General features: G+C 39.2%; 1 protein-coding gene across 1 annotated transcript; it reads left to right on the top strand.

Moving 5' to 3' along the window:
- The first annotated feature begins 1,044 nt into the window (after positions 1–1,044).
- Positions 1,045–5,164, top strand: LOC120745828 (small integral membrane protein 10-like protein 2A). Its single transcript, XM_040051002.1, has 2 exons — positions 1,045–1,380; positions 2,796–5,164. Exons 1-2 carry the CDS (start codon positions 1,201–1,203, stop codon positions 2,814–2,816), a joined length of 201 nt encoding a protein of 66 aa, XP_039906936.1. The 5' UTR covers positions 1,045–1,200; the 3' UTR covers positions 2,817–5,164.
- The last annotated feature ends 9,141 nt before the right edge of the window (positions 5,165–14,305 follow it).

The following is a 14,305-nucleotide window of genomic DNA, read 5'->3' on the forward strand; positions in this document are numbered from 1 at the left end:
TACCAGGCATCTGTCCATACCCTAAAGATCATTCTAATGTCGTGATTACCCCAACTTTTTTTTTTATCATGACAAAATTGTATTTGGATGTAGTAGACAAGACCCACTGATCTCTCAGTAAACATAAATTGCTTCTTTGTTTTTGCTTTTGTTTGTAATTCACTAAGAGTTTTGTTATTAGAGCAGGAACTTTTACACTCCCTACTCTCACCTCCACATTTTCTTCTCTCTCACTGGCTCCAAAAATACCTCCTGTCTGTCTTCTTCCTTTGTCTTTGGTCAGCAGTAGGATCATTTCCATTTGTACCCTGTTGGTCGATATCTATGGAGGCAGACATTGTTAACCTGGGCCCTGATCAATTTAGTGTGGAACTCTCATTTTTGAGCCACAACAAGAAAGTGCTCTGAGTGCTAGACTACTGAAAAAAAGGCAGTATACAAATGCCAACCCTTGCTTCAGATTGTGGCACATTTGTTTATTTATTTGGCTTGTTTCTTACATACACTTGTCACTTTTGTTTGCTTGTTTTACTTCAATTTTTACTTAGTAATATATGTGTTATTATTCTTCAGATGAAGGACGTTTCTTTTCGAAGTCAGGTTTCCTTCCTCATCAGCATTATACCTATTGCCTTTGGACAAATACAAATAATTAAAAACTAAATGATTTTGTCCGACCATTTCACTTAATTTCACATAAATAAAAATTAGACCTAAAATATAATTTCCACACTTGCAATCAATTTTAATCTTATATATTTAAACTTTGTGTATATTAATCTATTAATGTAAAACAAACCATTGCAACTACAGCATTTGTGTGTTGTCTTGTATTTTTTTTTACCTACTGTCTGGATAAATATGAATGTGAAGTTATGACACTTTATGTGTACTTCAGCTGTGATTTGTTTTTTGTTTTTTTGTTTTTTGAAAAAACGAAGAACCATATACCTGAGAGCTTAGCCTCGGGGTTCCATTTGCCCTTTATTGCCTCTTACTTCCGTGTGTCACACCGTAATGAGTCCCCGGTAAACAGCTATCGGGGTGGAGCAGATTTGCCAACACAATCGATGTAAAAAAGGACAAAAATGGGGCTCGGTGTTGACGAGTGATATAAATATGAAGTGTGACACCTTTGCCATCGCTTCGCCTTACCAGATGACAAACTAACCCTGGAAACCAGCCAACGGACTGGGCTGTATGGCGGGTCTGTCATATTTGGTGCTCCGGTTTTCGGGCTCTGCTGGTCGGACGTACGGAGTATTTTCGAAAGGCTTGACGAGGACTTTGTTGATATTTTTTGATCTCGCATGGCGGCTGCGAATCAGATTCCCCTATGTCTACCTCGTCGCCTCGATGATGTTTAATGTGAGATTACAGGTAATTATTCAGCCGCTGTAATCGGTCATCAACCCTCTAAACGGCACAGAGACAGCTGCTGATTGCAAAGGCCCCTCATGTTGGATTCATTACTGCCTTTGTTTTTGCCTGAATGAGCGACACGTTGTAAAAGATTTATCCTTAATGGACGGATAAACGATCAATTTTAACTAAATTTAAAGCTTAAGGGTTACAGGTACTTAAAACTAAAGCTGCCTAATACAAGGAAAATTCTCTCTTTATCTTGTCTTTAATGCTCACTTTTCTCAATTAAGGAGGTGCCGATTTATTATTACCAGCATTTTATTGGCTTCCATTTTTAGTGCCTTAAACTTTCAATGAAGATCTATTAGCTTATTAATGGCTTTAATGGATTATGTTGATTATTTTTGGGTAACTCTGCCAAATGTGTTAATATTATTCAAACAAAACAACTACCTTTTGTTAGCGATACATTGAGAAACTGTAAAAAAAAAAAAAAATTTGTTCCTTATTTTATTTATTTTTAATTATTTCCAAGATACACACATCTTGGCTGACCAGTAACTGATATATCTGAAGCAGGCAACAGATATCCTGGTCGGGGACTTGAGATTTCATCTGTCTCCAGATTAAAAATATTGCTTCTAATTTGCTGCCCTTTTTGGGTCCTGTTGCGTGACCCAATTTTGGCCAAGCTACAGCTGTCACATTTGACTCAAGAAGATTTATAGAGAGGAGTTCATAACCGACTCAATAACTTAAAGGCATCCACTTCCTGTGGCTGCAAAACAAGCCCAAATCATCATCCCTCCACCACCTTGCTTGACAGCAGGTGTGAGGTGTTTGTGCTAATATCCTGTGGTTGGTTTTTACTTTGGTTTCGTCTGTCCAAACAACATTGTTTCAGAAGTCTTTGGCAAATCTAAGCTGTGCTTTCATGCAGTGGTCAAACTTGCTGATGATCAGTTAATCAAGGACAGCTGATCGTCAGCTCCTAGCTGCTACTTACACACTTATATCCTGTGGAAGCGATAAGGGTGACCTAGTTTCTCACTGAAGGGGATAAAGTCCTGTGAAAACTTTATTTTTCATATAACTGCAGTTCAAAAGTAGATATCAAAATAATAAATGAAAATGAAAAAACTAAGAAGAGATTGGATAAACACACTTTGCATTGTTTGTCCACCAGAGGGCACTCTGCAACTTCACTGTCAGCAACACGGTCTTTGGAGCAAGAACCTGCTGAAAAGAATAGAGTCAGGCAGAGCATAAACAAGTATATAAGTAACTACTCAAGACAAATTTTGGAAATGTTAGGGAAGCCTATTTAAAAAAAAAAAATCACCAAATATCTAAGTTGGTCAAAAATCCTATCCTACTTCTCTTTTTTTTTTTATTTAGCACTACCTAACAGAGTTCTCATATCTTTATAGGTTCACATCGAAATCCACTGAGTCTTCAATGGCTGCATTAACACTTAACAATGGATAGTGTGCACTGCCACGTTCCAGCCATCAGAAAACACCGGCTGACCACACACAGCGATGTGAAGAAAGAAGACACTTCAAGACACTTCAGTCCAACACAATAACGTGGCTGTTCGTTTTTGCCGCCAGTTACACGGCCCGGCGCCTTTGCAGGTGAAGGGAAGCGGTGATATCTGCAGATATGAGACAGGGTGAGTGGCGATAGATGGAGCAGATGGAGCGGGGAAAGAGCCCAGCAGTCACTGATTCAGGAGAAGCTCGTCAGGTGCATGAAGATATTTCCCCCGCCTTTTCTCTCTGATATCGAGGACTGTAGCATGAATGATTGTTGCTGTGAAAGCTTATAGTTTCTCTTTATGTCTTACATGTACAGCTGACCTAAATTAACAGTATTAGTAATCACCCAAATCCTTTTTTATGTTTCTGTAATGGTTAATCCACCAGTATGCACACGCTCTATAATTAAAATTATATTTTAATGCTAAAACATAATTATTGTTATCCATGAATTTTCAAATTTATGGCCTTCAGTTTTTCTGTTTCATCAAAGAAAAAACATCAAAGCATTTTTATTTAATAGAAGGTGCCAAATTACAGTTATTTACTTGCATTACTAAACAGAATATTCAGTTTGAGTCCTTAAGTCCAGTGTGCGGTTCAAATCTGGGTGTAAAAACATGAATCCGGTTTGAAGACTCAAAATGGTCAAAGATCGAGAACTCCCCGAAAAGGACAGAGTTCGCATTAAAGTGCTTCACGATGCCGGATGGTCTTTCAGACAAATAGGACAAGACATAAAATGTTCTCACAGCGTGGTCAAGTACGCTTTGGAGTCAGTTGCAGGGACCGGTACTTACAGAATGCGCCAAGGAAGAGGCAGAAAACAAAAGCTGACTGATGCAGATGTCCGGCACCTCAAGATTTTAAGTACCAGTGACAGAAGGAAGACCACTGCTGATCTTCAAGTAGAGCTAAATGCTTCTAGAGCAGAGTCTGAAAAGGTCTCCAGAATGACCATAAGCAGACGACTGAATGAACAGGGCTTAAAGGGAAGAGTCGCTGCTCAGAAGCAGTTATTGAGGCTTACAAACATCCAGAAACGTCTCAGATTACCCAGGGAGCGCAAACACTGCACTGTAGATGTCTGGAATAAGGTACTTTGGACGGATGAGACTGAGTTTGAAGTCTTTGGTCAGAATAATCACCGAAAATCTGGAGAAGGTTTTGATGCTTGATGCACTGCACCCACAGTAGAGCACGGTGGAGGTTCCATTATGGTTTGGGGTTCCATTTCTGGAAACAGCGTGGGCAAATTCGTGAAAATTGACAGTATCGTGAACATAAAGATCTACCACAACATCTTGGTGGATCATGGAATCCCTTCTGGACTGAAACTGATTGGTCGTGGGTTCGTATACCAACAACACAGTGACCCCAAACATACTTCATAGCTTTGCAGAGAGTATTTGACCAAGGAGAAGGAATCTGGAGTACTGGAACTGATGGACTGGACAAATCAGAGTCCAGACTTGAATCCTATTGAACAAATTTGGGATTTGGTGGATATGAAGATAGATTGCACAAAAGTTTCATCCACAGCAAGTCTCTGGGAACAGCTGGAAACTATTTGGAGCTCGGTAACAAAGGAGACTGTGGAAACGTACATAAAAACAATGCCAGTAAGAATGCAAGCCGTTATCGAGGCCAACGGAGGCCGTACAAATTATTACGTTTTTCTGTTTGTTTGGTTATTATTGGTGAATAAGGACTATTTAGTAGTTTCCGTTTTGTTATTTGCCTTACAAATAACAATTTTTTTTAGTTTTAAACAATTTCTTAAAAATTTCTAAAAAAAAATTGGGTTTTAGGCCATCTAATGAATTTGTCAAGCACCATACATGTATAGACATTCAGTGTGAGGTATAAAGTAAACATCTCATTTTTATTTGAAGAGGTTCTTTTCCCTGCATGACGCACAATGTTTCTTTTGTCCTCTATGATCTGGACTAATCATTTGTGGCTGGGTTTAACTGGATGACAGATATACATCAGATATCAGCAGGTTTGTTGTAGGAGAAGTCAGTAAGTGCAGTAATGGTTCTCACTCTCATGCTCAGGTGGTCACCGTTTCTATTGTGTTTCTGCTTACCAGTGGGATCGGCAAATCGATGCTAGTGAAAGGTGTTACATTCAAAATTATTTATTACTGTTTTAAGTTTTTATTTCTGTGAAATGTGTGTGGGTGGGGTTTGAAGTTACAGAGCAAATGCTGAGAATGAATGAACTCTGTGAGAAATAAACGAATTACACCACGACTCTGAGCCATTTCTGTGAGTAAAAAGTAACAGTTGTCTCGTTTGGGTTTATTAAACTGTCCTTTAGAAACAGGTCATCTTCTATAGCATGTTCTTGAACCACATAGAAACAGCGACATGTGTGGCAAAACCACTTATTTTCTGTTGCTATGTTTCTGGTTACGTGGACAATTTTAAAAAAGAACATGAAAATCTTAAAATACAATGAAGGAAAAAGTGTTTTGATGATCAAAATGAATTTGAAACAATGGCAATGAATTGAGTTGAAAATGATGAAGACTGAGTGTCATCGTGGATGTGTAGCCGACAAATCTACAGCAGCCGATGACGCTATCATGTCAACATAGACCAGACAGAACCAGAAAAGTGTAACTAATAAAGTGTCCTTTATTAGTAAACTGATGATCCATCATATATCAAAGGTAAGTAAGAAAGAAAATTGCTTTTTTAATTGTTAGTTTTCAAATGAATAACAGTATCAATATTAAATTCTATAATACAATTTTTTACACAGTAATAAAGAGAAAATTTGCTGCAAATTCACTGAAAGTTTCTGTTTTTAGAATAAATTCCTTTATTTCTTAGAATGTAAGCCCAAGCTTATCACGTGGAACATTTGATCGTCTGTTCACTGCCACTTTAACTGGATGGTCAAAATGTGAATTTTAAAGGAACTGGACAGTTTTTAAAGTTAAACTTCTTTGCACTGAACATAAAGGTTCAGTTGGAGGTGACTGGTTTATAGTTTATACACCATGTATTTACTGGTTCAGCCCACTTAAGAGGAAATAAAGAAGATATCAAATTAATCTGACACCCCTGCTGTAAAGCATCATAAAAAGCTGTGATCAGACAGCTGTTTGCTTTTCATGTGGGCAAGAAAGTAAAGAAGGTTTAAGGCTTAATAACTGTTCTCTTTATAGCATTTTAATCTCACCGTAAATCCATGCAAGAAGTTGAAAGGTTCCTTGAATTTCATACATGAAGCCACCAGCCTGTTTGGATACTTGACACCTGCTTCCTCTGCTGGGTAAGTGTGATGATTGTGTTGTGTTGTGGTGCCCACTGTCCACAGGGGGGAAGCAGCTTACTGAATTCCTTTCCTATCTGTTGGAAACGGCCACTGAGAGCTGTCAATCTCTTTGAAGCTGACACAGGCTAATAAAACTATAAATATAGCTCACGATTATTTAGTCCCACACTGTGATCTTTTATAAAAATCTGTTATTCAGATTTAGTGCACCTGTGAAGGAAATGTTTAGTTTCCCTTGTACGATGTATCCTTTCCCTCGTTCTCTGATCTAAATCAATTAAAAAAAATCCTGTGTGACTAATGTCTGTTTTTGAAGTGGGAGTGGGTCTTTGCGTTGGATCAATCTTAGCCACCAGATCCATTTGACACGTCCCTTCAGTGTGCACTTCCTTCAAGTCAGTTTCCAAACTGCTGACACCCTCCTTCAGCGCAAAATGTTCCCAGTAAACTTATACTAGCCAGTCGCTCTGCAATGCCAGGCTGCAGTGTAAAACCATAAGGGGTTGCCAAGGCAACTGTATTTCTCCATGTGACAGACAAACCATCCCTCCTGCCCCCCTTTTCTTAAAAAAAAAAAAAAGAGGATTTATTTTTCAGGGATTTGCCAGAGGAAATATTTTAATAGGGTTATCATAGAGAACTGGCAGAGAGAGGGAGAGATCTATAGATGGTGGATAAGTCGGGTTATCTTTACCCTGATTTTACCATTTGTACCCTTAAAAAAGAGGGGGTAGTGGTGTAAGGATTACAGAGTTTTAGCCCTTGGCATGTGCAGCAGCTCGCATGTGTTGTTTGACTGAATGTTAAAGAGTGATAACACTGCAAATGGCAGAGGTTCAATTACAGCTGCAATGCAGTATTTTAATGCACAGCGCACATCTTTACACTTACTCATTAATTTTAAGAATTTATTGGTGTGGAAACTTGAGATTTCTTGACTTGAATTCAGAACTGAGGTTACTTCAACCTTGGTTTAACTATGATTTTGTAAGATTGGAGTCTCTATGTCCAAGTCAAGATCATTTTTTCTGTTGTCCTTTTTGCTCAATTAATCAGCAGAATCTATTATTCTGCACAAACACTATTAAACAAAATATCCCAAACCTCCTAAATCTTCTTCTCCAAGACTTGCCAGACTGTTGTGTTTGACCTCATAACCCACTTTGAGATGCACATTACTGAGCACTATGTTGTGTTTAATTGTATGTTTGTTTGTTTCAGTCAGAAGGTGTGTTCATTTCGTTCTCACTTTTTTCTTTCTTCATTGAGGAAGGCTTTAATTTTAGGAAATATCCATTATCACTTTATCAGTTACACCGTACTAATACTGCATGTTCTGGAAACCTTCCACACAGTTTTCGCTCCATCTTGAAATGCTAGCATCACACAGTTGCTGCAGATTTCTGGGCTTCACATCCATGATGTGAGTCTTCTCTTCCACCACATCCCAAAGATCCTCTACTGGATTGAGATCTGGGTACTGTGGAGGTCATCTGAGTACAGTGACCTCATATTATGTTCAAGAAATAAAGTTTGAGATTAGCTGAGCTTGTAGCTGGTATTAACTATCAGAAAATGGGTACACTGTCACCATATAGGGATAGATCCATGGTTTCATGTTCTTTATGCCAAATTCTGACTCTATATCTAAAAGTTGCAGCATAAATCAAGACTCACCAGACCGGGCAAGTTTATTCCAATCTTCTGTTGTCCAATTCTAATGATCTTGTGTGAACTGTAGCCTAATTATTCTGTTCTTAGCTGACAGGAGTAGCACCTGGTGTGGTCTTCTGCTGCTGTAGCTGAGATGCTCTTCTGCATACCTTGGTTTTGATGTGTGGTTGCCTTCCTTTCAGCTCAAAGCAGTCTAACTGTTATCTTCTGACCTCAGGCATCAACAACACGTTTTCACTGCTGCTCACTGATATTTTCCCTTTTTCAGACCATTCTCTATAAACTCTAAAAAGGTGATGGTTGTGTGGAAAATCCCAGTAGATCAGCAGCCCATCTGGCACCAACAACCACACCACATTCAAAGTCACTTAGATCAACTTTCTTTTCCATTCTGATGCCCAGTTTGAGCTTCAGCAGATCATCTCATTCATGTCTACATGCCTAAATGCATTGAGTTGCTGCAGAGTAGATATTTGTATCAACAAACAGTTCAACTGTACCTAATAAAGTGGTCGGTGAGAGTATTTTCAGAGTCTTTCTACAAGCTAAATGAGAAGATTGATACTCCTCTTGTGGGTGGGCGGCAGGTAAGAAGCTACTGTCAGCAACTAAAATAACAGCGTAAAAGAAGTGTTTCACAGTTTTGCTGTCAAGCGTATCTTTATTCCTGGTAGAATTTGTTTCAGTACACAGAAGATAGCTGTTCAAAGTCTTTTGCTTGGTGTTGTTGGTCAGTCAGTTACTTGTAAACAGTCTGTCTGGAAGTCACATACTATAAGTCCTAAAAACCCTCCACAATTTCCTGTGCTCAACAAATCTACTTTGTTTTGTCCTTATGAAAATCCCCCGTATAAAGAACCAATCCCAGTGCAACTACCCACACTACATATTTGAACCTCTAGCTCATAGCTCTGATACACCTCATTTGAAAGTCCAAACTGTTTATGTGTCAAACTGTTTATGCCGATTGCCAAACTTTGTGTTTTGCAACCAAACAGGAAATGGGACCCAAACTGTAGCAACTAAATGTTAAGTCTCAGCTGCTGACAGACCTGCACTTTCCAAACCAAGTCTACAGCGTGACTCACAGTGTCACAATTCTTACTTTGCTTAACATGTGATGGACTTTCCAATAGCTTGGCTGAGAGCTGTGAATATTTTATATGACACGCATTAATGCACACCTCCATGTGTAGTCAAACAATAATCCACATGATTTTACCTGAGATGCATTAAACACTAAATTGTGATTTATGCTTAGTATTTTGGCACCGGAGAGCATTACTGTGTGAAATATCCTCTTCCTGGTTATTTCTGAGTTTCTTTTACAATTTTAAACGCTGTTGACCAGGGAGGGGAGACATATGCAAAGCGTTAAAAAAGGTGAGATCAAGTGCTGAGATGAGCTCCGAGCTGACCTGAAAATTGAATGAAGGGGGGAGGAGAGGTGCAGGGGGAAGCAGCGGATGATGTTGGGTGGTGCATTTGCTGTAGTCACATCGCAGGACTGAAGCAGGTAATGCAAGCAAACCAGCGTTCAAATGCATGCCTATTTTTGGCAGGTGTGATTGTGACATTTTTCTGCATCAGTTTTTTTTTTCTTTTGCATTAATTTATTGAAATAGGACCGTTTCATGTTGTGCAGAGCCTCAAAAAGCTGTCAATTTATATAATTTCTTTGTTTTGTTTTTATTGTTAGGGGAAAAAACAGGTTCATGCAGGAATGTGACAAAAAAAATGCAGATTTTACCAATGATTTGCATCATTTTGTTTAATAGAAGGACACTGTAATATTTTTGGGGTAAACTGTCAGCTGTATTGGACTCAAAAGCTTATTTTCATAGTGGTATTAAAGGATCACAGTTTAGCTGTGAATCCTTGCTGGGATCGTCATGCTTTTATCTGTGATCCTTTTGTCTTTGATGTTGCACCCCCATGTTGCACTCTTCAACAGGCTTGTGTGCTGTATCCTGCATCAATAATCTCTTATTTATAATCACTGAAATTGTTTCTTGATTAACAGAAGAGCTGGGCTTTCTTCAGTGTGTTTTGAACGATACACTCATTGCTAAACTCTTAAGTGAAGTAACCTTTGCCACTGGGTATTTAACTGCAACAGGTCTTGGAGGATTTTTGCTTTAGATGTAGGGACTCACTTACAGCTTTATGTCCAAGTTCTCTGAAACACACTGCCGTCTTTGTGAGCCCAAATAAAGACTCTACTCATATGTGTCCTTGGATCCAGAATATCAACTCAACTTTGCCCTTCAATCAGATGGTGGCAGGAAAGAAGTGGCCGAGATGCAGGGCTGGATATTAAACCAAAGAGCATGAAAGGAGGAAATCCTGCTGCCCTCTGCTTCCTGTGACCTCTGTCACACACGCCACATCACACCACGGTCAACCTCGTCACCCTACACAACAGGAAGGACATGCAAACCCCCGTCATATCCCCCAGGTTTAAGTTTGGTCCAGCATTTTGGATATAAACACACAGAGGAAGATGGATCAGGAACTTCCATTCATCAGTAGAATAATAACCTCCCATAAGGACAAAATCCATCAAAATAAGGATACGAATAAAATTGTCACTGATACTAGATACCAGAACACATAGTACTCCTCAGTAAGTCTGTTAATACATTTACCTATACAGCAAGCTATGCTATTTGTCAGACAATAGCAGTAACAACAAGAATAATGCCACTAATAATGCAAGTTTTAAACTTCATAAGACTAAATCAGATGAAATTCATATGAAGGAATTTTACCTAAATTAGAAATTAGAGATCAACAGTTTTCTTAGGTAGTAAACATGTTTTTTTCTGCTCTAAATTTGGACTTTTAACTACAGACAGAATAGAAAATGGGTACTACTACCGTGACATCCCATATTGCTCTAAAGTCCAATTACAAAGCCTGGAGATGAGCATTTCACCACTGTGACACATCATTTCTTCACGTATTGAAAGCAGGTGCGATAAGTAATGGATGGACTTCACTATACAACTGCATGACCAGTCAATCACTAATCACTAGCTAATTAGTGTAGATCCTTTTTATCACTTAGAATGACCAAAAAAAAAAATCTAAAATATACATAATGTTTCTAACCGTGTCCATAAACGCATCAGAAAAGTGTTTTATGAAGGTTAGAACAAGGGAACGTTTTCTCATTTAGGACCAGAAATCTTTTCCAACCACAGGTTGGTTGGACCACAGGCTCCCTGCTGACCAATCAAAAGAATATAGATCTAAGGCACTGCCGTGTTAGGCTCCCCTTTAACACCCCCAAGCTATTGTACTTTCTAAAAGTTTCTAAATGTTTCTCTTGTTTTCTTTATGTGCTTGAAACATGAAAAATGAGTTCAGTGATTTATTGAAACATGCAAGCATATGTGGAAACATGCAGTTCTTCAGGATTCTTTAAGGAGATGTAAATCTCTTCTATGTGTTCTGGATTCTCCGTCAAGATGATCCCAAAATGCTCCTGTAATGTTAAGGTTCAAGTACTGGGGAGGCCAATCCATGACTGATAGTTTTCCACTGTGAGTTAAAGGCTGATGGTACTTTTCTGTGTTCATATTTCCAACATTTTTGACAAGATCCCCAACACCACTGGCTTAAATGCAACATCAAACAAGACCCACCACTGTGTTTTACAAACGGCAGCGGAGAATCACTTGGTTCTAATCCACCGTCCAGCTGGGGTCTTTTTGTGTGCAGTTTATATCTTCTCCTTGCTTCTGGGTTGGTTCTCCCGGGGTTCCTCCCACTGTCTCAAAACATGCAATGCTAGATGAAGCTAAATTGACCATAGAAATTAGAAAATGGTCATCTGTCTCTCTGTGTCAGCCCTGAGAGAGATGTTAACCTATCCAGGGTGTACCCCACCTCATGTCCTTTTATAGCAGGGACAGGTTCCAGTGCCCCCGTGACCCTGAAATGGATAGGTGGAAGAAAATGGATGGATGGATATTCGATGGCAGGGCTCGTGGTGGTTGCAGAAATATTTGGGTATGGACTAAAGTGTAGCGCAACTCCCATATATCAAAATATTACTCAGATTACTCACAGAAGGGAAGTGAAATCCCTGGAAATGGTGGGTGAAATGATGGATCCAGACATTTCAGGGGGTTGGGTTTGCCGTGTAAAGTGATTCCACTTGATTGCACTGTGAAAGATTGGAGTTTTGGGGAGATGGAGACTGAGCAAGGTTAGGGATGTGAAGGGGGTTGCTTATTTATGTAATTACATACGGCGGGGTCAGGAGTTTTTAAGGGAGGAGGTGAATGCCTTCTAGGCATCGCCGTGGTGACTGGAGCATATAAAGTGGTCTGACTGCTCAATCAGGTCACGTGAAGTCGGTCAGGAGTACCACAGACGTTTCCCATGATGGTTGGCCTAATCTACCAGACGTGGTCCTCCCTGGGGGCATGCACCCTTTGCAGCACGAGACACAACTCCACACATGCTCACTTCAAGGCATCATGTTTTTTGTTTTCTTTGGGGGGGGGGGGGGGGGGATACTTTATGGCTTTTATTTTATTATTGAATAAAACAAGTAAATACATTCTGAGTCTGGGTGTTCAGTTGGCTCTTTACTGAAGCTATCTGGGACACACCGCGTTTCCTCTAATGACTCATAAACACATTAGCCTGACATTTATGTAGACTAGAGCGTACTGAGGGAGTTTGTGTGCCAGAGAGACAGACTCAAGAATCTAAATGCTTTTAATGCAACTACTCTGACTTTCAATGAGGATGCTCTGCTTGACGGGTCCAGTGATGACATAAATGGACAGTAAAACTATATTTGTCAAACCATATTCCCTAAGCTATCACCAACATTATGTATATGACCCATTTTCCAGTTGTAGCGCAGAGAATATTCAAATCAGAGCCTTTTTGTGCATGTATGTGTGTGTGTGTGTGTTTGTTTTGTGCATGCTATTTCACATCAGTCTACCACATATGCAAAAACTTCATAGCAATTGGAGCTGAATAACAAAGACTATTTCTGGTTTGATCATTGGAGGGGCTTCACCCAGATTCCCCCTTACTAAACATTCCCTATTTCCTGTTTGCTATTTCTCAATCACCACCAGACAAAAATGTTCCAAAAAAAAAAAATCCAATCCAAAGAAAGTTTTTCACTTTCTTTTCTACTGCAAAAGCTGAAACTGGCACACATGTCCAGGAGTTAAGCTTTAAAACACATGGTTAGGTCATTAAAACACTTTGTGTCAGAGTGCAGAGAAAACAAACACTGTCTAGATGCATGTGCCCAAAAGTCCTGTCTACCCCACATCTCACTGCACTAAACTGGACTTTGCTGGATTGAAGGGCTTCAGCGGGTTGTGTAATCTGCTGGCCCTGCTGATGAGCAGAAAAGGACTCTTTTTTTGAGTTTCTCAATGTCCGCTCAGGACTTTTTAACCATTACTTTGTTGGAAGATGGAAAAGCACCATTAGAGTGAAAAAGAAGAGCAAAGACACAGAGCTGCAGAGTCACATGATGATGTTTTGTATGCATTTGTGGTAATGATTATTAGTCAAACTGAGCCTCATTCCATATGAAACAGGAGGGTATTTGAACATGAAGCAGCATTAGGAAAATTGACTGTGTTATGGCTGGAAAATGGCACTTTGTTTAGGACGGATCACCGAGACGGAAACATTTGTCTAAAAGAGACACCTATGAATAAACAAATGAATGAATACATTAAAACATCTGTTCGTGCTTGACCACTGGAGTAATGCACACAGGAAGCGGGACCTCCTCCTTCTCTGTGGAGGCAGGAATGCTATAATTGAAACCACGTGTGTCGTAGAAACAGAGTCTGCCAATATATCTCTTTCTGTATTCTTCACCCCCCTGTTTCCTAACCTGATGGCTCTTCTTTCTTATGCTCTCATCCAAAAGTGAAAATGATCTGAACTGCTCAGAGAGAACAAAATGCTGTCTCTAAGTGTTTTGTGAGGCCACAGAGCTCACTGGATAGATAGATGAATCCCAATTTTGGGCACATTGGAAAGGTGGGCATTTCCGGCACACAGCAGCACTCTCCATGAGCTTTTCTATTATTGGTTGACGATTTTCTGTCTGTGTAATGATTGGATCAACACTTTTTACCACCCCTTTTTTGGAATTTTTAAAAAATAGTTCCTTGGACATGGGCTGCTTTTTTACTCATTTTCATTTCACTGCCATTAGATGATTAAAAAATAGATCATGGAATAGTTTCAATCTTGGTCACAATTTAAAGTAAATGCAATTACATAAAATTAAGAAAATACAATAAAGTAGTAAGATTTTTTTCCCAATGTGTAAATAGTATTTAAAAATACACTAAATATTTAAATTAAATGTAAATATTTTAAATATTTTGCTTCCAGCGAGACAGATTTTCTTCTGTTCTTGAGCGCTTCCT

Source organism: Simochromis diagramma, unplaced genomic scaffold (genome assembly GCF_900408965.1).
Source record: "Simochromis diagramma unplaced genomic scaffold, fSimDia1.1 OVJJ01000321.1, whole genome shotgun sequence".
In the NCBI taxonomy this organism is placed as follows: Eukaryota; Metazoa; Chordata; class Actinopteri; order Cichliformes; family Cichlidae; genus Simochromis; species Simochromis diagramma.

What these genes read in the sequence shown, in the direction of transcription:
- LOC120745828 (XM_040051002.1), top strand. Translation starts at nt 1,201, where the DNA reads ATGGCGGGTCTGTCATATTTGGTGCTCCGGTTTTCGGGCTCTGCTGGT. An exon ending in TGTTTAATGTGAGATTACAG is followed by an intron (nt 1,381 to 2,795) that starts GTAATTATTCAG and finishes ATATCTTTATAG; the next exon opens with GTTCACATCGAAATCCACTG.